Source organism: Danio aesculapii, chromosome 22 (genome assembly GCF_903798145.1).
Source record: "Danio aesculapii chromosome 22, fDanAes4.1, whole genome shotgun sequence".
Taxonomy (NCBI): Eukaryota; Metazoa; Chordata; class Actinopteri; order Cypriniformes; family Danionidae; genus Danio; species Danio aesculapii.
The window spans coordinates 12826068-12854007 of record NC_079456.1 but is presented as its reverse complement, the minus strand read 5'-3'; the positions used below and the strand labels follow the sequence as shown (position 1 = coordinate 12854007).

General features: G+C 36.0%; 1 protein-coding gene across 1 annotated transcript in view; it reads left to right on the top strand.

The window, feature by feature from the left end:
- tmem163b (transmembrane protein 163b) overlaps positions 1–20672 on the top strand; it is a 33895-nt gene extending 13223 nt beyond the window's left edge. Inside the window, exons 3-6 of the mRNA XM_056448562.1 lie at positions 11001–11044; positions 11126–11217; positions 20272–20368; positions 20640–20672. Coding sequence (XP_056304537.1) covers positions 11001–11044; positions 11126–11217; positions 20272–20368; positions 20640–20672 — 266 coding nt within the window. The remainder of the gene's footprint in view (positions 1–11000; positions 11045–11125; positions 11218–20271; positions 20369–20639) is intronic.
- The last annotated feature ends 7268 nt before the right edge of the window (positions 20673–27940 follow it).

The following is a 27940-nucleotide window of genomic DNA, read 5'->3' as shown; positions in this document are numbered from 1 at the left end:
TCCAGATGAAACTAAATATTAAGTAGGGGGTGTGGCTTTCTTTTTGCGCATCATTCCCTCATAGCAAACTAACGGTAAAGCCATCAAACAGATATCAACAGAGAAGGACTGCCACTCTAAACGCAGAAACAAGTGGTCAGACTTTGATTGAAGATTACCTAAACAAACATTTTTATCAGTGGATAACCTTGCATGGATTAATTGTTCCACTAAAGAATATTCTTTTTTTTTGAGAGCTGTTTTACGTCAGAGGTTGTATCCATTGAAAGATGCAGACTTCAAAGTTGAGGCCTTCGAAGTCCACGTGGGCCAAAACGAACATTGTGATTATATTAATTGTGAAATATCAAAATGTCATAGCCTTTTTGTCTTTTGGCAAAATGAATCTTGAGATGTTCAAGACCTCAAACGATCAAATACCATATTTATTTGAAAACCCTTATCACATGTTCTTTATTATACTAGCTTTATCATATTTGCATTGAAGAAACATTAGTATATTAGTGAGTATTCTAGTATAATAACTGATATTAGGTCTATATTAAACATATTAGTGTTACTATGTTTACTATTGTGTTACTAATGTGTTATAGTGTTAGTATGTTTACAACTATGCTAAAGCCATATTTTATTATTATTAAAATGTGTGTAGTATTATAACTATTGCTAGCTAGCCACAGGTTTACCACTGTTATTATTATTAGTGCTAACATTACTTTAGTTGTCCCTTGGTGTTTTTAGTAACCGACGATTGGCATTATTATAATTTTAGCATTTAGCATATTTCTATCAATATTACTGTATTTGTTGCTTGTAGCATTCATTTGTCTAGATTCAAGGCTAATATATGCTTAGTTTTAGCTTTACATATTAGTTTTAGCATTATTAGCATTAGCAATGGTAAACAATGTCTCATTGACTTTTTCAGCATTAACATGAATGATTTTTAGCATATTCGTATTATTATTATTTAGTTGCTATTATTTTGGTAGAAGCAAAACTAAAATCAGTTCTATAATAGCATTAGCTTAAACATCAATAGAATGTAGTAAACTTTTTAATGTTAGCATTAGTGCTAATCTAATTGAATGAATTTGCTTTTATGTGAGTGCTTTATACTAGTATTAGCAGTTACGTTAGCCTTAGCGGTTTGCGGTATCATAAGCACAGTGGTGAGCAGTCAAACGTCTTCAATGAGACTGCGGCGCTATCAGAAGATTTTTGAAAACGTCCTGTAAGTGATAACAACATGCAAATTTATTCACCAACTCTGACACAGAAACTAGATCACATCCCTGTTTTGGTTTGTGTGCGAAGATGCTAATGTGCATGTGTGTGTGTGTGCTGCAAAAAGACAGACTGATCGGAAGACAGGTTTCTCAGAGCAGCTGTTGTGTTGGATTTTAGCATTCTGTAGCTCGCAATCTCTGAAGATTCTGCCCTATTTTCACATACACGCACACACACACAAAACGCACCTAAAAAGAAAGTAGAAGGCACAGTTATGAACAACAAAACATGAACATCTATTTTAATGAACATCTTTATGTCCTCGTGATCCATGAGGCTGGCAAAAAACAAAGCATCCTCAGGCAGTCAAGGACAGGATCTTCAATGAGTTTATACATCATGCGCCGCTGATACATCTGAGAATAACTGTCAGAAAAGGCTTCCTGCCGCATAGCAGCAGTATGTTCATTCTTGGAGCAATACGTGTTACGAAAACAAATCCCCGTAATAGAGGAATTAAATATATGCATGTTTGTTCTCATAAATAAAGCTGCAGGAAAGGTTGCTTGAAGGTTTTTTTGAGCGACATGTGAATGTAAATGTAAAAAGTATATGTGCGTTTGCCTCACTGTCCATTGCGTAAACAGATAACATAACGAATGCCTCATAGACATCCATTTATAGGCATGTGAATGCGGTAGACCGGAAATGCAAGCTCTTGCGACGTTCCGCATGTTGCTGCGTAGCAAAGTTCAAACTTGGTGAAATCTGACCTGAGGGATTGCGTGAGACCAATAGTGGATTAAAACAGGACCTCTCTGTACATAAATTTTAAAGATGGAGCAATCACTTGCTTTTTTAACGTCTAATCAACTTGTTTATTAGAACGACTTTTAATTTCAGTCAGCCAGCCTCAGGGTTTCTGGTTAATTGTCATCCCATACAAAATAGCCGCGTTTAAGATCTGATTTCTTTAAAAAACTGTAATCTTCACTGCTGGCTGTGATATGATATAAAGTGGGTATCAGACCATACAAGAAGCACCACATTAAATTATATTTTTCCGTGCCTTGTCTTTAAAATATGGAAATTAATTTTACCCCAGTATTTTTAATAGAATTTCTGCGCTAGCCTGCCGCTAATGACGGCGCCTGCTTTTAAACAGTTTAACAACCAAATGAATGCTTACGTTTTAACAACCAAATGAATGCTTAAGTCTATTTAACAGATTATATTGCAATTACATCACAACATTGATGCTGTAAAAGGAACCTTATGAAATTGACAATACTCACATAAAGCTTTCATCGGAAGTTTACCATTAGCTGAACAACACTAGCTGTGCATAGAGCTCATTTCGCAAGCTCAAACTCTATTGTGACCGCGGCTTAAAACTTCAAATGCTAATAATTGACAGTACCTATACTTAAACATTAAAAAAATGGTTAAATAAAGTCAAATACAAATATAGGCAACAATGACGGAAGATTTGTTAAATTATGGTTAAAAAAATTATGTTAAAATGTCATTGTCGCGAAGGGATACAAGTTAATATATAATAGCATGCAAAGATTATATACTAGCATGCAATGAAAGTCATATATAATGTAACATTTAGATAATTTACTGAAACTTTAACATTTACTGTACGTTAAAAACTTAAAAAGCTACTAAAATGCAAATATGGTGAGAATATAATTGAATAATTGATAATAAAATATATATTGAAATACAACCAAATAAAGTCAAATACAACTGAAAGACAACAATGATGGAAGATTTACAGAATTTCCATTTAAGCCTAAAAAATAAGGTTACGGTAAAATTGGTAAAATACCAGTGTTCTGTTGTCACAAAAAGACATAACTCAATATAATGCACACATAGAAGATATACTAACATGCAATAAAAGTCATATAACATAACATTTTGGTAATTTACCAAAACTGTATGTTCACTTTAAAAAACTAATAAAATGCAAACATTAAGCAACGTTTTATGCAATTCTGTAAAACACAATGTAAATAATAATAACATAACGTATAATACTGTTAATAAAACAATGAAAACATTTGATAATTTGCTATACGTTTACTATAATACTTGTGTAAATGAAGTGTTGAACAAATCTACAACTGACGGAAATATAGCCAACAATAAACAGTTTTGGGAATTTCGAAAAAAAACAGGATTTAGCAATAATGCTATCAGACCGAAATTTTTTGTTGCAAAATAACATTACCATGGAACACAATATCAATACACAAAATAATCACTATGCAGTTAACGTCATGTAATAATTTAAAGTAACTTTAATAGAGAAAGCTATTAAAAGCTTTATGAACTACCATAAATTGGACAAATGACTTGCATAATTCGTAATGTAAGGTAATTAAAAAAAAGACTTCGCCAAGGTAGTCGCACGGCAATTCGTAACTTTGATTTAGTAGCTAATTTGCATGAATTTGTACAATCTCATTAGTGCATTTAAGTACAATTTGCTCATCTCCCAATGAGGGGTAGGTTTGGGGGTGGGGTTTGGTGCCACACCTCCTTTTAAAAATTGTACGTTTTTAAACAAACTAAATTGTATAAATTCGTACAAACTAGTTACATTTTTGACAATATGTAAAACAGTTCCGTTTCCTTAGAAAAGCTGATTTATACTTCTGTGTCAAGCGCACGTGTATGGTCCGGCGCAACCTTCATGCGGTTGCATAGCCCTCGCTGTGGCTGACGCCAACACTTATGCGCACCTCTCAAAAAATATAACTACATGACACATATCGCAAGCTCTATGATTGGTCGGCACGCTGACAAGCGTGGGCGGTGTTGAGAGCCGTGAGCCCAATGGAGCGATTGGTTCCTGTTTCTGATTGAGCGAGTTTAAGCTACTTTCCGAAAGTATACATTTTTTACGTGTAAGGCAGGCACCATGGGTCACGCTGATCACTTGATGCAGAAGTATAAATCAGCCTTAAGATTTCGGGCTGAACTTCAACTATCATATCAATCCTGTCTTTTCTCTTCTGGGAAGAAAGTTTATAGGTAAATTTTCCAATGTAACAATATAATAATTTACAGTAAATTTAAATACAAAAAAAACTATTATATTTAAAGGCACAGCCGTCAAACAATCAGCTATACTACTTCTCTATATAGAGTCATTCAGAGTGAGTGTTTTGTTTGTGAAGTCTAGATCTGTAATAGACTAAATGCATTGTAGATGTGTACCACACTTCATTGTGATCCTACAGCTTCACAAGCTTCATATTTTTTTGATCCGCTCAGGCCTCTGTCTCAGCATTCCTTGAAGAAGCTGCTGACTTCACATGAATATCAGCATAAATATCGCATCCTAATGAGCAGAGAATGGTTTCGGCTTTCTGCAGATGCGCAACTCTCCATTAATCCTTTCAAGTTACTGAAGATGCACTGCGTGTGGTACAACTAAACCCCTGCAGTTTGTTGTAGGATTGAGGTTTACTTGAGTAGAACTTTCTAGTGCGTCTGATGGGATTCTGCTAGACGATGAATGACTGCACTGTGTTGTATTGACTAGATGTTGACTGTCAATGTGCTTCTTTAGTTTGGCCTCTTGAGGTCTTGAAATTGGCTGGTGCGAGACATCTAAAACGGAGTGTGTTTCACTAAAAGGAAGAGCATTTATATTTAGCCACTGCTAAATCTTTAATCTCATGCTGCGGCAGCTCTGTTATTCATTTTTAACGGCGTTCCTGAGGAACAGTGTGTGTATTTGTTTTTGAGTAATGACTTCTGATATCTGAATGTGTGTGCAAACTCTGGCTAAAGACTAATGATTTGTTCTATCCAAGGATGAAAACTTTAACAATAAGTATGTAGTTTTAGGGGCCTTTACACAACAATGTTTTCAGTCAAACGCAGGAATCTTTTTACGCATTTTTCATGTTTGTTTACATGACAATGGCATTTTTGTGACTGAAAACGGGTTCCAAAGGGGAAGTTTTTTAAAATACCGCCGCTACCATCCTTGTGTAAACACTCATAAAATGAAAGTCTTTGAAAACAATGATGTTATACGCATACACAGTGCATGTTCGCATAGGTTTGGATTAAAGGAAAGGCAAACAAGCATACAAAAATGCAAAGTACGTGGTAATGTTGTTGCTTAAATGTTTGCTAACGCCTCTTCAACAAAGATTTACTTTACATTAAAACAAAGATCTTATTACACACACGTCAAATTATTCATACACACTAGTGCCGGGTTGTCGAAAATGTGTCGTCACTTTCTTACAGGTACTGTTTACTAACAAGGTGACAGTGCCAAATACTGGCCTGATATAAGTAATCAAGTGTTTTTGGTCGTTTTCTCATATGTTGTAATGCAGATCATTTTGAAAACATTGACAAAAATGTAGCCAAAAAAATACATTTTAAAGTAGCCTTAAAATATTCTGTGTCTACATCTGCACCAAATCTATAGCAAAAGAGAAGTAATATCATTGGAATCACTTTCAAAAGTTTTTTTGACTGAGGACTGATAAAAACCACCCAAAAGAACAAAACCTAACAGAATAACAAGAGGAATTGGAACTATATGTTCACGTTAAAGCCATTGTGTATTTGCTCCATTTTGCATGAAGAATCAGTTCTCCGAAAAGAGATCAATTAGAACCATGGTTCCCCCTATTACAGCGGTATAGGAACCATATGTCAACATTAGCATTAACATTAATTTTTTCATTTGCTAGGATCTTACATTGTACTTCACCAATTTATCTTAGGAAATAGTTCCCCCAAAATAACTAAACAAGAACCATATGCGAACATTAGGAGAACTTTTTGTGTTTGCTGCAATAGTATCTGGATGCAGCTTTATGATGCAAGCTGAGATTGCATCACTCAGAGTGACGTCACTGTGAGGGGTAGGGTTAGGGGTGGGGTTAGGTGAGCCGATAAAAAGCATTGGATGCAGCACAGATTGAACTACACCAGGTCTGCATCCAGACCCCTCTCGTATGCTGTGGGCACTTCTGCACAGCTATTTGTCGAAACTTTCTTACATGTGCTGTTTACTTACAAGGTGACAGAGCCAAATACAGACCTGGCATATTTAATACAGTGTTTTTTGACATTTTTGCCAATGTGGAAACGCAGAAATAATAATAATATAAGAACCAAATGTTAACATTAGCATTAACATTAGTTTTTGCATTTGATGGAATCTTACATTGTACAATACCATTTTATCTTAGGAAATAGTTCCATATGGGAACATTAGGAGAACTTTCTGTGTTTGTGAAATACTTCTGCACAGCATTTTGTCTTCACTTTCTTACAGTTGCTGTTTACTAACATGGTGACAGAGCCAAATTCAGTGTTTTTTGACATTTTCGCCAATGTGGAAACGCAGATCATTTTGAAAACATTGTCATGTAAATGTTACATTTTTTAAAAATCCCATGGGAAAAACTTTCCGTTTTTGGTTACATTGTTTTTGTGTGAACGTATAGTCTTAAAAACATTCAGTGTTCAGCTACACTAAATCTATAGTCAAAGAGAAAAAATATAATTGGAATTACTACCAAAATTTTGTTTATCAGGTGATGACTGATAAAAACCATCAAGAAGAATAAAACCCACCAAAAGTAGAAGGGGAATTGGAACTATATGTTCACATTAAAGACATTCTGTCTTTCTCCATTTTACATGAAGAATCAGTTCTCCAAAAAGAGCTAAATTAGAACCATGGTTCCCCCTGATACAGCCATATAGGAACCACATGTTAACATTAGAAGAACGTTCTGAATTTTTGCATTTGCAGGGATTTTTATTGTACTGTGCCATTTTATGTTAGGAAGCATTACCCCTAAAAATAACTAAACAGGAACCATATGGGACTTTGTTAGGGGGAACTTTGAGTACTTCTAATCTTCTAATTTATGTAAAGCACTCCAAATTTTCATTGTGTATGAAATGTGTTATTTCATACAGCAGCTATTTGAGTGCTTGCTGGGACACTTCTGTAACACATTTTACACTATACTGCACCATTTTACCTTAGGAATTGGATCCACCCGAAAATAACCAAATGGGAACTAAAGTATAAAGTTAGGGAAATGTTCTACATTTGTTGAAATACAATGCTTTATGCTATACAGTAACAATTTTACTTTAGGAATTTGTTCACTCATAAAATAACCAAATGGGAACCATACAATAACATTAAAGGAACTTTCTGTTTGCTAGACTACTTCTGTACCACATTTTACTCTATACTGTTCAACTTTGATTATAAACTGGCTTCCCCTCACAAACACAACCATTCACTAACATTAAGGGTATATTCTCAGTTTGCTGGTATATTTCTTTATCACATTATACTTTATATTATACCATAAAACAGACTAAATGACTAAACTGTGCAATACTGTACTGTACAATCATTCAGAAAAGAGATGCGCAAACAGTCCTGACACGCAGATTGGGTACCTTTGAGATTTTGGCTGACCCTGTGGAGGTAGATGAGATATCTGGGATGGCTCATCCAGTCTCAGGACAGAGGATTCAGGTGCATTAGAGGTCAATATAAGGTCGATAACTGGACACGAGCCACACTGATGTGCTGACATCACAGTGTGAAAAGATGAAATCTGATCCCGGCCACTTTAGATGCTGCAGATCATTCAAACGCATGGTTTACTGCAGGGCAAGGCATATATGTGGGATAATGTTTGGATATACGTCCGAGACGAACACTCTATAGATCAATATTAACATAATACACTTGTCTGAATACTGGAGTGGAGAGTGACTGCGAAAAGTAAGGAGGAATTCAAATGTGTATGCAATCACAGCATTTCAATCGCTGGTACAACTTTAGATGGTAAAGAAATTGTGTTTGTCTGACTAATTAACCTGTTCATATATGTGTAGGTTTATATTTATAGTTGAATAATAAATGTAAATTAAAATGTTACAAAAAAGCAACTTTAGTAGGACAAACTTTAACTTCACAGTAAATACACAAAATTGGAAAAAACATAGTAGCAGAATGAGTAGCAGTGCGATATGGCTATATATCGTTGACGGTCGCGAACTGAAGACCAGGGGACACTTTTGTTCATTTTTGAAGAGCACTTTTTATCCAAGAGATAAAAGGGCATGTCCACTGCACAGGCTGAGCCCTATCTGTGTACGTGCCTGAGTGTGATATTGCGTTTATACAACAGTTCGATGGCATTATCGTGTATACAAAAAAGAAGATGAAACATGGAGAGTCTCAAAAATCCTTTTGTACGGTGAACCACGCCATTCATTCACATCTGCAGGTGACGTGAAATCAGGTGATTTTGCTCACATTTTAAGATTATAACGCTGAATGGCATGAAATGCCATCAGTCTATAGAGATTTTCATCTGTTGCAATCAGATCATCACAACGATTAACACTGGAAAAGCCAAAACAAAGCAAACTCTACTATTACTATGGTATAAACTCAGCACTAACACTTACAAAAGAGAGAGATCGAATGTCACTTGAATATCGCATGGCTATCATTCTCAATCAGACATCATGACAATCTCAATCAGATTCAAGAACCAGACAGATTCTGTTGTATATGTATATATATATATATATATATATATATATATATATATATATATATATATATATATATATATATATATATGTATATATGTATATATATATATGTATATATGTATATATGTATATATAGCAATATCACACTAGTAGCAGTGCTGTATTTGGCTGTATATCGGTACTGGTGATTTGATTTGAGATTTTGTTTTGTAGTCAAGCTTCAACTCAATAATCTGTATTGTAGCTTCTTACTGCTACTGCTAGTGTTAACAAAAAATTACCTTTAAAAGATATTCACTCATATTAGCAAACATCTCTGAAATTGTACTATGCTGTTGCTTATTGGAAGACTCTCTGTTTTTGCCTTACATAACTTCATTTCTTATTGAAGATTTTTTTTGTCATTAATAAATATCCACAAAGAAGCAATTTGCCTTTCGTTGATTGGGTTCATCATCTCCCAGTAGCTCAGTGGTTACGTGACTCACCTCTCACACCAGAGACCCGGGTTCTATCCAAGACGAAGACCAAGCAGATGACCACGTAGACGAAGACCAAGCAGAAGACCAAGATCAAGAAAATGACGAAGACTAAGATAAAGATGAAGACCAAGACAAAGTCGAGGATGAAGACCATAAAGACCAAGAAGGTGACGACCAAGAAGATGAAGACAAAGAAGATGATGACCAAGACCAAGAACACTAAGATGAAGAAGCAGGCGAAGACTAAAAAGGCTAAGACCAAGATGACGACCATAAGGATGAAGAGAAAGATGACGAAGACCAAGATGAAGATGACAACTAAGACAAAGATGCGGTCGAAGACGAAGAAGACCAAGAAAAAGCAGATGACAACCAAGAAGATGAAGATGACAAAGAAGACGAAGACTTAGACCAGACGACCAAGACAAAGAAGATGACAACTAAGACCAAGATGGCGTCGAAGAAAACCAAGACAAAGCAGATGACGAAGATGAAGATGACGACGGCCATAAGGATGAAGAAGACCATGACGAAGACTAAAACCAAGATGACGTCCAAGACAAAGAAGATGATGACCAAGAAGACGAAGATAAAGTAGATGACAACAAAGACCAAGACAAAGCAGATGACGACCATAAGGACAAAGAAGATGACGACTAAGACCAAGATGACGAAGAAGACCAAGACAAAGAAGCCGAAGACTAAGACCAAGATGGCGGCGAAGAAGACCAAGACAAAGCAGATGACGACCAAGATTATGAAGATGATGACAACCATAAGGACAAAGAAGATGACGACGAAGACCAGAATGATGGCAAAGGAGATGAAGACCAAGACCAAGAAGATGAAGACTAAGACAAAAGACCAAGAAGATGAAGACAAAGACAAAGAATAAAAAGATGATGACAAGAAAAATAAGAAGACTAAGACCAAGAAGACTTAGATGACAAAGAAGAAGAACAACAACAAGTGTCAACTGGCAGTACTTTTAGTTGACTTTTTAACAAGACACTTGAAATTGCTGTGGTGCTTTGTTAGGTGCTGGTTGTTGCATTTCCTCGTGCTGTGGCAACAGTTCTGCGACAACTATTACAAATGACCTGACCTGGTTTTGTTTGGGGTCTTTGACTTTGAAACTAAGATATTCCCATATTACCGACGTGCTGTTTTTCTTTGATATTAATTAGTCTATTAATGCTTCTGAAGTGGCAGACGCCATCATCCCACTCGTTCGCGCTTTCCTGTTTGTTTTTTATTGTGGGCGTTCGGTTGCGCAATTCTGATTGGCTAGAACGAAAGTGTGCTCACTCAATTGGCTAGTAAGACGGAGGTCACGCATTTGCTCTGGGTGGGGGAAGTTAAATAATATATATTTCATATCACAGCCTCTTGTGATTAGCTAATCGCAACATTTAAAATCGCGATTGCGATTCGATTCGATTTTGATTAATCGCACAGCCCTAACACACACACATTCACACACACTCATATATATATATATACATATATACATTGTAAACACTAACATTAAAGGTGAAACACAAAAAATATAAAAATGTAAAATGTTAATTATATAGAATAAACAATTCTCATTTTACTGATCATGATGAGTTTCTCTAAAATTTAATATAATAAATAAATATTAATGATGCTCAATGTTATTAATAAATGTCCATTTTTTTGTCATTTCTTTTGCAGCTGTTTCTATAATGCGGCATAGTGCGTCAGCATTTGGGTTTGCAGTAAGTATGCAATCACATACTTAAATTTAATTATATAATGACTCGTCATTTGTTGTAATGCTTTGTTTTCTTCTTTCACAGTTTGACGCCACACTGGATGTCCTGTCCTCCATTATTGTGCTTTGGCGATACAGTAATGCTGCAGCCGTTCATTCAGCACACAGAGAATACATGTGAGTACACATGATGAAAGAAAAAACACATGAACGGCCCAGGGTATGAGCTCTGTGGGGATTCTGGGTAGACTCAGGAGCCAATTAGATGCCGTTTCTGGGCAACAAGCAGAGCAGAAGGTCAGCCTGATCTTTCACGATAATGATGTGATTTTGACATGTTCCTCAGCTGAAGGAGAACATTAATCACCGTTCAGTGGTCAAGCGATTTATGAGCGACACACAACTAATTACCTAAACCCTAGTCATTAAAATATGATGCGCTGTTCCTTTAAATGCAAATTAGCATGAGTTAATGTTTTACTAAAAGGTGTTTTGGGTAGTTTCTAGGTGAATCTCAGTGGTTTCTAGGTGGATCTTAGTATTAGGATGTTTCTAGGTGGATCTTAGTGTGTTCTCAGTGGTTGCTAGGGTGTTGCTAGGTGGATGTTAGCTAGGTGTGTTTTCAGTGGTTGCACAGGTGTTTCTGGGTGGATCTTAGTGTGTTCTGATTGGTTGCTAGGGTGTTTCTGGGTGGATTTGAGTGTGTTCTGATTGGTTGGTAGGGTGTTGCTAGGTGAATGTTAGCTAGGTGTGTTTTCAGTGGTTGCACAGGTGTTTATGAGTGCATCTTAGTGTTTTCTGATTGGTTGCTGTGGTGTTGCTAGGTGTATCGTAGTATTTGGATGTTTCTAGGTGGATCTTTGTGTATTCTCAGTGGTTACTAGGGTGTTGCTAGGTGGATATTAGCCAGGTGTGTTTTCAGTGGTTGCACAGGTGTTTCTGGGTGGATTTGAGTGTGTTCTGATTGGTTGCTAGGGTGTTGCTAGGTGAATGTTCGCTAGGTGTGTTTTCAGTGGTTGCACAGGTGTTTATGAGTGCATCTTAGTGTTTTCTGATTGGTTGCTGTGGTGTTGCTGGGTGGATCTTAGTATTAGGATGTTTCTAGGTGAATCTTAGCATATTCTCAGAGGTTGCTAGGGTGTTGCTAGGTGGATATTAGCTAGGTGCAATTACATATTAGCTAGGTGTGTTTGGGTTGCACTGGTGTTTTTAGGTGGATCTTAGTGCGTTCTGATTAGTTGCTAGGGCAGCTGTTGAGCTGTTATGAGGTCACTGAAGTGCTATCAGAGATTATTTATTGTTCTAATCTTTTGGTAGAATGTTGCTAGGCAGGTTAGAGTGTTTTCTCAATGGTTAATAACATTCCATTGCGTTGCCAGTGCGATTTCAGTGTGTTTTGCATGGTTTATAGAGTGTTACAAGGTGGATCTTAATGTGTTCTAGATGGTTACTAGTGAGTTGCTATGAGGTTACTAAAGTGATACCAGATGATTGCTAGAGTATTCTGAGTGGTTGCTGGGTCCTTAGGTGGACATCAGTGAGTTCTGAGTTGTTGCTAAGACATTAGGTGAAGTTTTGCATTGTTATTATAGCTTGTTGCTGGATTTGATGCGTGTACTTTTAGAGGTTGCTCAGAAGTTGTTATATGGTTATAAGGTGTTCTCAGTGGTTGCTAAGGCATCACTTGTTGATTACTAATGGTAAGCGGTGGCTGCTAGTATTGGTTTGGAAGCTACTAAGGTATGATTCTGATTGGTTACTTGGACATTCTGACACATTCCTCGGCTGTAGGAGACCATTAATAGACCTGTTGTGGTCAAACAATGTTAACAGAACACAGCTTATTAGGGATTTTAACCGATACAGATAACCGATAACTCAACATATTAGTAGCCGATAAATGTAAATATTCTTTTTTCATTTTCAGTCCCTGAACATTAACCAAAATCAAAATATATTTTTAAAAGTGGCAGGCAGCAAGCATGTGAAGTGGTTCAACCAGCGGTAATAATTCATCGGTGTACAGATATTAGTAAAAATTTTTATCGGACCAATAGTGATAACATTAAAAACAGCATTTGTCTGTCATTATGGCTGCCTATATATTGTGCATCCCTAGTTGTCAAATGTGCTTTTTCTTTCAACCGTAAATAGCATACTTCAGCACATCCTCAGCAGGTTAAATGGATAGTTTACTCAAAACTCTCTCAACTCAAATTTCCAATCTGTCTAATTCTGCTAATTCAGAATTTTACTAATCATTTACTCTCCCTTTACTTGTTTGACTTTCTTTCTTCTGTTGTACACAAAGATATTTTGAAGAAAGCTGCAAATTGGCAATCATTGACTTCCATGGTATTGGTTTTTCCTAAAATGAATGTCAGTACCCACATAGCGAAATTTCTCTGGCCCACAAAATCAGATGCCCAGATGCCACAGTGAATTACGGTACATGACTGGACTAAGTCTGGCTTCCAGACAAGGGCCAAACATGGACCATATCTGATCCAAGCCTTAGCCAAGTTATATAGTACAGTATATAACCCATAACTGGGCCTGAACCCATGAAGCATTGCAGTTTAGGTGCGCTATATGGGCATGCTTTTTCTCGAAGTGACGTGATTGGTAGAATTCTTTTTCTTCACTCAAAAATAATTCAAATGTATTTTAAATGTGGGTCAGAATAGGCCAAATGTATCTGGCCCACGTATCAGTTTTTAACATCTGGCCCAAGCCTCTTGTGCCGCGTTAAAGACGGGGCCCCCTCTGCCCAAACTGGGCCGTGTTTGGCCCAGATGCAGTATGCCAGTGCCGGATGAATGCCTGGTGGGCCAGCTTTATGCCAAATCTGGGCCAGAATTTTTTGCTACCTGGGTAGTTACTGGTTTTCAGCTTTCTTCAAAATATCTTTAGTGTAAAGAAACTCATATAGGTCTGGAACCACTTGAGGGTAAATAAATAGTGAGTGAATTAAAATGTTTGTGTGAACAATCTCTTCAAAACAGCTAAACCTTCCTCAAACCATCAGTTTTGATGGATGGAGGCCAGCCAGACAGACTCTCCTGTCCCCTGAGTAGTGGCCCTGCTCTGGATTTCATGTCTAAAGAGGGTCCTTAGACAGACTCTCTCTGTGTTCGGCATCCCTTATCGGCTAACAGGCAAGAATAGAGATGGCAGAAGGGCAGAAAGGCTTTGTGAACGGAAAGAAAGAGGAGGAAGCGGAGCCGGAGACAGCACAATGGCAGACGAGTGCACACACCGCTCGACTAGACAGACCTGAATCAAGCGTACAGTACAGACACACGCTCATGTAATGAATCCATCTGTAACGTGCAGGCTGGTGGTCTCTGGGGGAATCTGAAGAGCTACGGATCGCCGTGGAGACAGATTACAACATAACACCAGTGCATTAGAGAGATGACATATCATCGATTGGACTAGTTGAGTCATAAACAAAGGAAAAAAATGTAATTGCAAAGTTTAAAAAGCTAGATGTGGTAAATAATGTGTCTTGATAGGTCTTTGAGAAAGGTTGCTAGGTAGATACATAATTTTGAGGGCATTGTTGGGGAGTTGCTATGGGAAACTAAAGACTTCTGTGTTGCTACGAGGTGATTGTTGAACCAGAAGTTACTAAGACTTTTATTTCAGTATGTTGATGCTCTTCCAACTGAAACAGAATATTGAGTAGGGGGTGGGGCTTTCTTTTTGCACAGCATTTCCTCACAGCAAACTAAAGGTAAGAGAGGCGTGGCTAAGAATATTGTTGCTGAAGCAGTCAAACTGAGGGTGCTTGAGGGTGTTCGTTTGATGCCAGAGTTCGATACGTTTAGCTAGTGTGAATGTGTCCTCTGAACTCGGGTGCACACCTGTGAACTTTCTGCCTGAAAGAGTTGGTCTGAGGTACAGTTCGTGCGACCTCTGGTCTGGTTCCCTTCTGGTATGAATGCAATCGTACCAAATAACACAAGTGAAGCGCCAACAGTACAACAAACTATTGTTTTAATAACATTCATTTGTGTGTGTGTGTGTGTGTGTGTATGCGTGCGTGCATGTGTGTGTCTGTGTATCACCTACTGTACCTTGGTGACAAGCGGGACTGAACCATGGCAAACACAGTGATAATGTCTGCTTGTCTCCTCTAGAAGCAGCTACTGCAGACATCGCGTTATGTTCTAAATGTTTATAATATTTTTGCAGCAGATGGACGCGAGTCGCTTTCTGTATGTCCAAAACCAAAAGATTCAGTAAAAGCAGAACGGCTGTGATAAGCGTACATCTTTCCATTTTGGGACTTTGCTTTCATGTCCCTCAAGCGTACCGGTGCTTAGAAGGAAAAAAGACAGTGGGAATACAAACCAGCTGAGAAGGTGGTAAGGGGGGACAATCAAACTTGGGTTTGGTCCAGGCAAAGGAACCAAGTGTGAAAGCACCCTGAGTCAATAGAGAAGGACCAACATTCCAAACTCAGAAGCAAATGGTCAGATTCTGATTTAAGATGACCAAAACAAACTTTTTTTTTTTCAGGGGATTAACTTGTATGGATTAATTTTTCATCTAAAAATATCAATGAGCACTAGCAAAATAAACAGTAAAAATTAAGATTTCACGCAGACTTTAAAGGGCACATATTTTACCCCTTTTACAAGCCTTTGGTATCCCCAGAATGTGTCTGTAAAGTTTCAGCTGAAAACACCCATTAGATTATTTATAATAGCCTCCAGAATATGTCCATTTTGCCGTCTTGAGTACAGTGTAGCTGTTTTTGTAATGCAAATGAGCTGCTTTTAAATTGAAGGATAGCATTTTTATTGTTAGGCTTTGTTAACATTTACTAATAAATACAGACATAAAGGGTTTCTTTTTCTGAGGGGTTAACTGCCATATGTGCACAGCATAGAGAAGAGTTGCAGGTTGCTGAGAACAGCCCATCCTGTTATCAGTATGGGTGTATGGAAAGTGCAGAGAGCTCTGAGATGTATGAGCTGTGTGTATGTGCTCTGAAACATTTGCCTAGTCAACTGTCAAGGCCAACTGTCAAGAGAAGATACCAGAAAGATACCAGAAAGAGGAACATCTGGTCAAACTGTCACGACACCATATAAGTCAATAGGTTTGGAATTAGATAGTGTGTGAAAGACAGTATAAAAGCATGAAGGATAGCCCAATAGGGCAGGGGGCTGAATTGATATTACACCTCTCCTGCGCAGAACTTGTATTCTCTAACTTCTTGCATTCAAAATAAAACTTCTTAATTTTCAACTCAGGTCTCCGTCAATTTTTGAACCTGCAATGGACCATTTGAGTCCTACAAAATGCAAATGAGCTGCTTCTCCCTGCCCACCGCTGCCATGTGCGTGTCTGCTTCTCATGCATTACGTCAGATAAACAGCAGTCAGTGATAGAGACAGACACAGATGAAGCTGAAATAAGGTCACTAGTCCAAAATGCCAAGTAGGTTTATATGTGGTGGAGTTTATTCAAGCCTTTCTGAAATAAGTCTCACACAAATGCCGTTTGCAGTACACACACACACACACACACACACACACACACACACACTTACATATATATATATATATATATATATATATATGTATATATATATATATATATATATATATATATATATATATATATATATATATATATATATATATATATATATATATGTATATATATATATATGTATATATATATATATATGTATATATATATATGTATATATATATATATATGTATATATATATATATGTGTATATATATATATATATATATATATATATATATATATATATATATATATATATATATATATATATGTATATATATATATATATATATGTATATATATATATATATGTATATATATATATGTATATATATATATATGTATATATATATGTATATATATATATATATATATATATATATATATATATATATATATATATATATATATATATATATATATATATATATATATATATATATATATATATATATAAAACAAACCATACTCCTACGTCACGTTGTGGTGGGCCACAGAATCACTGGGATTTAATGTCAGGAATTAAAAAAAAAAGATATTTGCTGTGTTTCTGTCACTCCAGTATAACAGTGGACACACTATACGTACACACCGTTCTCTCCAAACAGCTTTCAAAAGTTGATTGTCATCATAGATGCCCTTTAAGATATTCTGAATGGTTGCTACAGTAGCTGCTACATGGCTAATGAGGTGTTGTCAATAAATGCTTAGTGATTACTAAATTATTCCTAGGTAGCTGCTAGTTGTTTTCTAAGAATTTTTTTATTAAGTGCTTTTCTGTGAAATTGAAACTTCTAGGACAAACGTAGCAAAGTGTAGCTTCTAGGGAGTTGCTAAGTGGTTACTAAATGTGCTACCACAATGACTGTTAAGGTGTTATTAAGGCTTACTAGGTAGTGAAGTGTTTGGTAGTGTGTTTCTTAGTGGTTATTATTAGTGTGATCAGTAAGTGGTCACCAGAGAGTTGCTATGCAGTTATTAAGGTGTTTTCAGTAGATGCTCTGTGGTTACTAAAATATTCCTAGGTAGTTACTAGTGTTGTTAGTGCCAGATTGATGCTAGGAGGAGGGTAAATGAACACTTTTTTGGAAATAGGCTCATTTTACAACTGCCTTAGAGTTAAACAGTTGAGTTTTACCATTTTTGAATCCATTCAGCTGATCTCAGGTTCACTTTTAGCTTAGCATAAATCATTGGAACTACAGAAGAGTAAAGCTTTATGAAGAAATATTATCAAAACTCTTTTGTGACATTTTTGAGAGAGATGGTAATGGTCTTATCCCATACATTGATTCATGCTAAGCTAATAGTTGTTGTTCTAGGGGAGTTGTTTCCAAATCAAATTGAGTGTTCCTTTAATATGTGTGTAATCTGTGTTCTGTGTGGTTTCTAGTGCATCGCTAAGGTGTTTAGTGCTTACTAAATGTTCCTAGATAGTTGCTAGTGTTTTCTAAGGGTTTTTTCTTCAAGTGCCTTTCTGTGACGTTGTGGTTATGGTGTTGTTGTTAGGAGAAAGCTAGGGAGTTGCTAAGGGGTTACTAAATGTGCTTCCAGATGACTGTTATGGTGTTATTAAGGCTTACTGGGTAGTGAAGTGTTTGGTGGTGTGTTTCTTAGTGGTTATTATTAGTGTGATCAGTCAGTGGTCACCAGAGAGTTGCTATGTAGTTATTAAGGTGTTTTCAGTGGATGCTCTGTGGTTACTAAAATATTCCTAGGTAGTTGCTAGTGTTGCTAGGGCCAGACTGATGCTAGGAGGAGGTTAAAGGAACACTCCACTGTTTTGGCTCATTTTACAACTGCGCTAGAGTTAAACAGTTGAGTTTTACCCAATTTTTTGTTACCCATTCAGCTAATCTTCAGGTCTGGCGAGAGCACTTTTAGCTTAGCATAAATCATTGTAGCTACAGAAGAGTCCAACTTTAAGTAGAAATCTCTTTTGTGAAATTTTTGAGAGAGATGCTAATGGTCTTATCCCATATGTTGATATATGCTAAGCTAATAGTTGTTGTTCTAGGGGAGTTGTAAAATGTAGTTTCCAAAAGAAGTTGAGTGTTCCTTTAATCTGTGTTCTGTGTGGTTTCTAGTGCATTGCTAAGGTGTTAGCAATAAATGTTCAGTGTTTTCTAAGGGTTTTTTCTTTAAGTGCTTTTCTGTGAAGTTCTAAGGTATAGTTTTAAGGACAAAGCTAGGGAGTTGCTATGGAGTTACTAAAGGTGCAACCAGATGACTATTAAGGGATTCTTAAGGTATAAAGTGTTTGGTAGAGTGTTTCTTGGTGGTTATTATTAGTGTGATTTACAGTAAGTGGATGCTATGCAGTTATTAGGGTGTTTCCAATGGTTGCTCTGTGAATACTAAACATTCCAAGGTAGTAGCTAGTGTTTCATAAGTGGTTCTTGGTAGGTTATTATACAGTTACTAAGTTTCTAGGTTACTAATGTGTTCTGAGGGGTTTGCTAGGATATTATCAGATTGGTGCTAGGAGAAGGTTAAAGGAACACTCCATATATTTTGGAAATAGGCTAATTTTACAACTAGCTGCCTGTGGGAGCACTTTTAGCTTAGCTTAGCATAAATGATTTTAACTACATAAACACAAAACAAATTATTAGAAATTTTGGTGAGAGATGATACTGGTCTTATTCGATACATTGATTTATGCTAAGCTAATAATGTTCCCGCCAGACCAAGAAATTGGCTGAAGGGATTCCTAAACGGTAAATCTGAACCGTTTAACTCAAGAGGCGGTGTAAAATTAGCCTATTTGCAAAAAAGTCTTGTTCCTTTAACATGGTGGTTTCTAGTGCATTGCTAAAGTGTTTTCAATGAATGCTCAGCTGAAATATTTCTAGGTGATTCCTAGAATGTTTGAAGTGTTTATCTAAGGATACTAGGTGATTGCTAGGGAGCTGCTATACACCTACGAAGGTAAATGGCTAGTTCTTGCATTGCTACTGTGATATGTTGGTAGATGAGTGCTCACTGTAAAACTTGTTTTGCCTGAAACTAAATATATTTATTCTTTTTTAAAAAAAGTCCCAAATTAGCTTGCATGTTGTCAATCAGTAACAAAAAAGAACTTTCTAAAAAATAAAAACAACATTTCATACCTAAGTGCAGAGTGAATTTTATATGAATGTGCATCAGTAGGGTTCCTCCTTGGCCTGATTTATAAAGATGAACTAGATTAAATTAATCTGCATGTCTTAATTTCATATTAATTTGATCTCCAGAGACTGTATCTAGCTGTGTGTGTGTGTGTGTGTGTGAGTTTTTGTTTGGTTTAATTAATCACTAACCAAAACACAGACTTAACGGACTGAGCTAGCAAAGCCACTACGATTACGATCTGCGTGTGAGAAACGGAGCAGAACAGCAGTAAAAAATTCGCCAGATTTAACCTGACTACCCCTGCGGCTGAGTAAACAGTAGAACAGATGCTCTCGCCTATTAACCAGCCCTAATTAGACAACTACAGCTCTCGCCGCCTTCATTTATAAACCCAGAGCTTGACAGGCCTAATGGAAATGAGCTACTAAAGTGAGCAGAAGCTTCAGAGTCGCGTTTTATTAACTGACTCAGAAACAGGAGGGGGAATTAGACCGTGAATTTAATAAAGCTTCAGTTGAATTGATGTTGTGAGTTACACTGTGTACCTGTGCGTGTGTGTTTTCCAGAGCATGTGTTATCCTTGGGGTCGTCTTCATCCTGTCGGCCATAACAATCTTGGTGAAAGCCATCCATGATCTTGCCACAAAACTGGAGCCAGAAGTGGTAAGAAAACAGCAAACACATTGTTTTGTGTTATATTTGATTAGTTGATTCAGTTGTTCATTCAGTTGTTGATTCTTTCACTGTTTATTTGATTGTTTCATTGGTTGATTTGTTTGTTTACTCATTCAGCCATTGATTTGTTCATTGAATCAGCTGATGGATTGTTTCATTGATTGATTTGTTTATTTGTTTGTTCATTCAGCCATTGATTTATTCATTGGATCAGCTGATGGATTGTTTCATTGACTGATTTGTTTGTTCGTTCATTCAGCCATTCGACTTGAAGCACGGCTACAGCTATTGATCAACGAGATTAGCCGAGCGCAGGCGGGGGTGGAGTTGAAAACGGAGCCGTCAAGGGCACACTTCGGGGCTCAAACTTGCGGCAGTCATGATGACCGATCACATGGCGTCATCATCATTTGAAAATAAGTAAATAAGATAAAATCAGTTTTACAGATAAAATATCAATCATCACTGATCCTGCCACCCTAAAGGTTTCTTAACCAATTAAGTTAAAGAACTATTTAATTAATTATAAAATGATTTATATGATTACAATATATATATATATATATATATATATATATATATATATATATATATATATATATATATATATATATTGTTTTTTTCCTGTCTAGCCGTTTGTGCACAAGTTTTAAACGTGACATTGATGTACCTGCGCGGAAACTTCTACTTAAAGTGTCGCTCACTTATTTTAGGAATGTCCTTTTGTTCAATCTTTTTGATTGATTCATTATCCAAAATAATCGGAATCATTGTTTAATACTTAATCAAAACATCGTGTTTGGGGTTTTACATATATATAAATGTAAATAAATGTAACCCCCTTTTTAGCAAATTCAAGCAAGAAGTATTAGCTTAGAGTGATGTTTAAACTCCTAAAATGTGTGCTTATTGCTTTGTATTTAATAGGCCTGTTCGTTTTTATGTTTATATTACCCCTTCCGATCCCCTTATTTCTCTCATGTGTTTGTTATATATTTAATTCATAATTGCATTATTTGTTATATATTTAATTCATAATTGTTTAAAAATGAACTATAGTTTATAGAGACTGTATTCAGTTTTATTTGTACTGTAAATCTTTTGTTGTTATAAATTTTTTAAAAATGATGATGACCCCATGTGATCAGTCATCATGACTGGCGCAACTTTAAGCCCCGAAGTGTCCGGCTTGACAGCTCTCTTTTCAACTCCGCCCCTGCCTGCGCTCGGCTGATCTCGCTGATCACCGGCTGCAGCCATGGTTCAAGTTGAACACACCTATTAATTGTTTTAGTGGTTGATTCTTTCATTAGTTCATATACTGTCCATAAAGTATTTGTACATATACTTTATGGATTCATTCACTAACTCAATAATTAATTAATTGAACTGGATAAGCAACTACTGCAGTGGTGGATTCAATAATTAACCCATTTCTTCCTTCATTCACTGAGTCATTTATTGTATTGGTTGTTTGATTCTTCCAGCATTTGAGGCTTTTATTTGTTTACTTGCTTACTTGTCAGTCCAGTGGTTGATTCATTGCTATTCTTAATTCATTCATTCACTCACAGATTAATTCATTGGATTGATTGTTATTCCAATGAATCGATTGTTTTATTTGTTTATTTACTGCGCTGTTGTTGCAGTGGATGATTCTCTCGTTTATTTGCTCATTCACACATTGATTCATTCATTTGATTGATTGAATAATTGTTCAAGACTCTTTAAATTTTGTATATATGCTGATTTACTGCTCCAGGAGAAGATTCATTTATTTGTTTCTTCATTGATTCATTCACTCAATAATTGTAAGTATTTGTTCCAGTGGTTGATTCATTCACAGATTCATTTATTGTATTGGTTGATTGATTGCTCCTGCGATTGATTCTTTCATGTGTTTGTTTACTGACTTATTGTTGCAGTTGATGATTCATTCATTTGTTCGTTCACTCCCTCACTGATTGGAAACACTAATTGTTCCCGTGGCTGATTATTCCATTCGTTTGTTTACTGCCTCATTGCAGAGGCTGATTAATCTGTTTGCTCATACACTCACTGACTGGAAGCATTCAGAGGATTGGTTGATTGATTATTCCAGTGGTTGATTCTTTCAGGGTTTTTTTTTCTAGTTTCCCAACTCATTGATTAATTCATCACATTGGTCAATTTATTGCTCCAGGAGTCGATGCATGTTTCATTCAGCAGATTGTTTGTCTGATTGTTTCAGTTGTTGATTCATTCACTGGACTGATTGACTCATAGATTGTTCTTGACTCACAAACTGATTCAGGAATTGATTTATCATGACCAGCTGTTTTGATTTTGTCATTTTCGTGTATATTAGCTCTAAACATTCATACTTTCGCATCCTATTTCCCTGCTGGCTTCGTATTGACTGTAAACTCTGTTCGAGAGAGTCTCTCAGGTGAAGGACGCCACACGCAAACACAACACTCATTTTTACATGCCGTTGGTTGTGTGAGTTTTCCCTCGGCTGGAACTAAAGGCGCCTGCTAAACCGCAGAAGTGTAAAGCTGAATGAAGACGACAGAGACGAGGTGTGAAGTCACGGACCAGATTAGAATAGCATGATATCACTGTTGCCAGGCAACATCAAGAGGGGGAATAGTTTTCCCTAAACCAGTTACCCCTCCACTATCACTCTCAATCTGCCACTCCATCCGTCTTGCTGTGATGAAATGAGACTCCTAAAGCCTCAATCTGGTACTGCAGCTGTGCTCTGATGGTTCCACTGCTATATTCCTAGAAGATGATAACTTTCTTTTCTTAATTATGAGCTAACATATGTTGCACAACTTTCAGACTAGTTTTAAAAATGATTACTTCATTACAAACATGACAATTAGAACTATTCAAATTATAAATTGGAACTAAAATCACAATGATATGATGGGAACTAAAAAAAAGGTTTGTGAGACATAAGAACTAAAAAAGCTTCATGACATACGAGAACTAAAAAGGTTCTACAATGAGACAGGGATAATTAAATTGTTTCTACAATAGCATAAGAACTTAAAAAGAAGATAACAACCTTTTTTTAAATTAAGCGCTACACAAACCTTGCACAACTTTCAAACTAATTTTAAAAACGATTGCTTCAATATATAGATGTTCTAAATAATAATAGCATTTAAAAAGTTCTATTACTATATAATTGGAGGTCAAAATGGTTTTGCAAAGGCAAAGAGAACTAAAATGTGTTTGCAATTACTAAGAGACTAAAAACGTTTCTACAGTGACAAGAACTAAATAGGGTTCTATGTTGACATACCAAAAACTGTTCCTGACGACAACAAAAAATGTTTAAAATTATAAAATTGGGTTGAAAAAGGTTCTATAATGACAATTAGAACTACTAACGTTATAATAATAGGAACTAAAACATCTACAATGATATGATAAGAACTAAAAAAAGGTTTGGTGACAATAACTAAAAAAGCTTTCATGACATAGGGTAACTAAAAAAGGTTCTACAATGAGAAAAAAAAGATTTGGTGACACAAGAACTAAAGTTTTCATGACAAATGTTAACTAAAAAAAGGTTCCAAACAAAATTAGAAGTAAAAATGGTTACAAAGGCAAAGAGAACTAAAATGCATTTGCAATTACAAAGAGATAAAAAAAAAGTTTCTACAGTGACCTAATAAACTAAATAAGGTGCTGTGTCGACATAACAAGAACAATGTGTTTCTGACAACAACTAAAATGTTTTAATTATGACATTAGTTTGAAAAAGGTTCAATAATGACAATTAGAACTAAAGTTATAATAATAGGAACTAAAGAAATCTACAATGATAAGATGAGAACTAAAAAAAGGTTTGGTGACAATAACTAAAAAAGATTTCATGACAGGATAACTAAAAAAGGTTCTACAATGAGATAGAGAGAACTAAATTTTTTCTACGATGACATAAGAACTACAAAAGAATATAACTTTTTAAATTAAGAGCTAAACAAACATTGCACAACTTATAAGCTAGTTACTAAGTGACTAAGAAAGTTTCCGCAGTGCCAAGAACTAAAAAAGGTTCTATGTAAGAATAACAAGAACTATGTGTTTCTGACTAAAATGTTTCTATTCTGAACTAAAATCTTTTGACATTACAAGAGACAAAATAATTCAACAAAATAACTCAAATAAAATAGCTTTGACAATAACTCAAAAAATTATTCAAAAAGGTTTAACAATGACAGAGAACTAAAAAGAAATATCCTACTAAGTCAAAAAGAGCCACAAAAAAATAAATAAAAAAGGGTATACAATGGTTTTTAAAAGACCTAAACAATGATTTTATGACATTCAAAAACTAAAAAAAGATTATACACCAACAAGCTTTTTATGACAAGAACTAAAAATGCTTTTGTGATGACATAAACAAAACTGTCTGACAACTACGGATTGTCTACATGACATGGAGTACTACAAGTGGCTCTACAAAGTCAACGAGACAAGAACTTAAAAGGTTCTATGATGATATGATGAGTCTGAAAGCGATTTTATTATGACATAACGAGAATTAGAAAAGTTTCTATAATGATGACAAAACTAAAGAAGTTTGTTGACAACAAAAACTGAAAAATATTTAGATTATGACAATGAGAATGATGACATTATGAAATTGTGGGAACTTGAAATGGTCTTTGACATGGGAGGACACTTTCTCATGGGATATTTTTTTGATAGCCACGAGACTATAAATCATTTTTGGGCTTTTGTTTGCTTTTGTAGCAAATAGAATTAGGGTGTAAAATATAAGATTATAACCAGATGAGAGATACAGATAAATAGGAGGAGAGAGCCAGACAGCCAGAGAGAAGGGGGGGGGGAGGGGGAGGGAGAGAGAGAGAGAGAGAGAGAGAGAGGGAGAGGGGGAGAGGGAGAGAGAGAGAGAGAGAGAGAGAGAGAGAGAGAGGCTGTGCTGATGTTTTAATCAGGACTCTAGCTTCTCTCTAGAGGATTCCTGTTCCTGTCTCAGCGTGTAAAGCTGGGTTTTGGCGCATACAAGCACCGCCTAAAAATAGATCCAATATTTCTCCCTCCCTTCATCTGCTGCTGATGTCAGAAACACTTCCCCTCCCTGCTTTTCTCTATCTTATTTTTTTCTCACATATACTCTCTCTCTCTCTCTCTCTCTCTCTCTCTCATGCTCTTTCGTTCTCTAATGAAATGTTAATGAGCTGTGCTGAACAAGGTGTGTGAGATGTACAGCCCCCTTTTGCAATCCCTTGCGTTCATTTCCGAGACATATTGATGTTTTCCTGGTGCTATAAAAATCAATAGCATGGTCTTTTGCTGAATACCTGACATAGTTCCCATCTGAGCCATTTGCAGTTCCTCTTGTGAACATGCTAAATTAAGGCAACACACTGCATTAAAAATTTAATTTCAAAGCTTTGAATAAACATTGCTAGTGTTTTACAAGAAACTACTCTAAGTCTTGCTCTTTCCATGTAATTACTTGTGAAAATTAGTTTAGCAATGTTGCCATGGCAGCACAGTAGCACTATTGTAAGCAGCAGGAATAAGTATACTATATATAGAAATATCCTATTGATACATTTTTTTGACCGAACCATATTTTTCCAGTTAGCAGGTCTAGTTTATAAATAGATGAGTTAGGGCTGAGCGATACAATCGGTATCGGTATTTATTGACCGAACACCATTGTCAATATCGATATAAAAAAGATTCGGTATGAAGTTTCAATATGAAGCGCGCTATAGTTTCATTAAAATGTAACTGCTGAGCGCACACCTTGGAAGGAATGCCAGTAAGCTTAGGGTGTACGTTTTTCATTTCCAATGGAGGCGCATGACTTGCACGACGCGCACATGGTGAGCAAGCAGCGCGCATGTGGCATGCGCACATTTTCCAGGTACATCTAGTTAAAAATATCAGAACTTTTACGAATGCCGCGAGCGCACCGCGATTCATGGAAGTACAACTAACCAATCTGCTTTACACTTTGTATGGAATATACACATTTCAGTAATAAAGATAGACTAATTACCTCAGACAAACCTAGCATGCTCAAACACTGCAGTGCTTTTTACTTAGCTCTATAAACTTGCATCCAAGCTGCAGAAATGGTTGTCCATTTGTCATCATCTGAGAAAACGGTTGATTAGTTACGAGTTACGAGAGAAAGGAAATCACGTGCTCATGCTTGTCACTCCAGGACAGAACGTGAAAATGAGTACCGTATAGCAGCAGTGGAGGAGATTATAAATAAAAAAAGGATGCAAGGATGTTGCCACTCGCCAGTAAGGATGTCGCCCTTTGGTTTCTTTTCTTGTGCATCCCAGTCACTAGCTTCCCATCTAAAAATATGTATTTGAATAATGATGGTTAGATCCTTTACGTGAAAGCTCAGATTTGATTATCATAATTTTTTTTTTGTTTACAGAGTTTGAGGCTCAACTGTATCATTACTATATCACACTTTAAAGTATGCTTTGATTGTTCAGCATTTACACTTTACCATTGCACACACTTTGTAACATACTATTTATCGAGTTTAGGAGTCTCTTTAACCCTTATGTTTATTTTATTATAAAGAGATCAGATATTTCGTTTAAATATTTTTGTTTTGACTATTTAAACTATTTGCCTTAGCAATGTTGGTAAATTAAAATAAAGTGGTTAAATAAAAAAAAATTCTTATATTCCTAAATGTATTGTTAAAAAATATTCAATAATTATCGATACCGAATGATATTAAACATGATAGGGTGATAACTCTTTGTTGCAATATCACCCAGCCCTAAGAAAAGTATAGGTATACATGAGTAGAGTATCCTCAGAGAGAAAAATGTAGCTATTTGAAGCGTACTGCTTTTGCGCTTTGGTCAATGCACCAACAAAGCCCTCTTGTGCAACACAAGCCATTGAAATGAATGGGTTTCATAGCACAGCGTTTCTGCATCTGTTGTGAAAGCCGCTTCACTCAGCACTTGGCATGTGCCGGTATCACATTTTCATGCGCGATTAATTGATTGAGCTTTTATCACGGTATACGGTATTATCACGATATTGTAATTTACTTAGAGAAACAGGTAAAAAAAAACACAAAAAACTTCAGTTTCGTCAACTTAGTAACTTTAATAACTTTTTAAATTAACTAAAAGTACTTCAAACTTTAAATACAAATAAATATAAATTAAACAATACACAATATAACAGTAAACTTGAGCAATTATATCAAAGTGAATGTGCAAAGGGAAACCGTCTTCAATCAGCAATCGTGGAATGAACTGCCAACTATTCCAGCATGTTTTATGGCAGCAGATGCCTTCCAGCCACAACCCAATATTGGAAATCACCCATACACACTCATACACTACAGTCCAATTTAGCTTATTCATACACTATTCCTCAGCCTATATTCATAATAAACCATAACAAAAACTGCCTGCTAATGCATGAGGTAAATCTTCAAAGGGAACAGTGTTACATTTTAACCTTTCACCTCATCCTGCTTGCTCATCTAAACAATGAAAACATAATATAAGTCAAATTTGTTTCATTTTGATA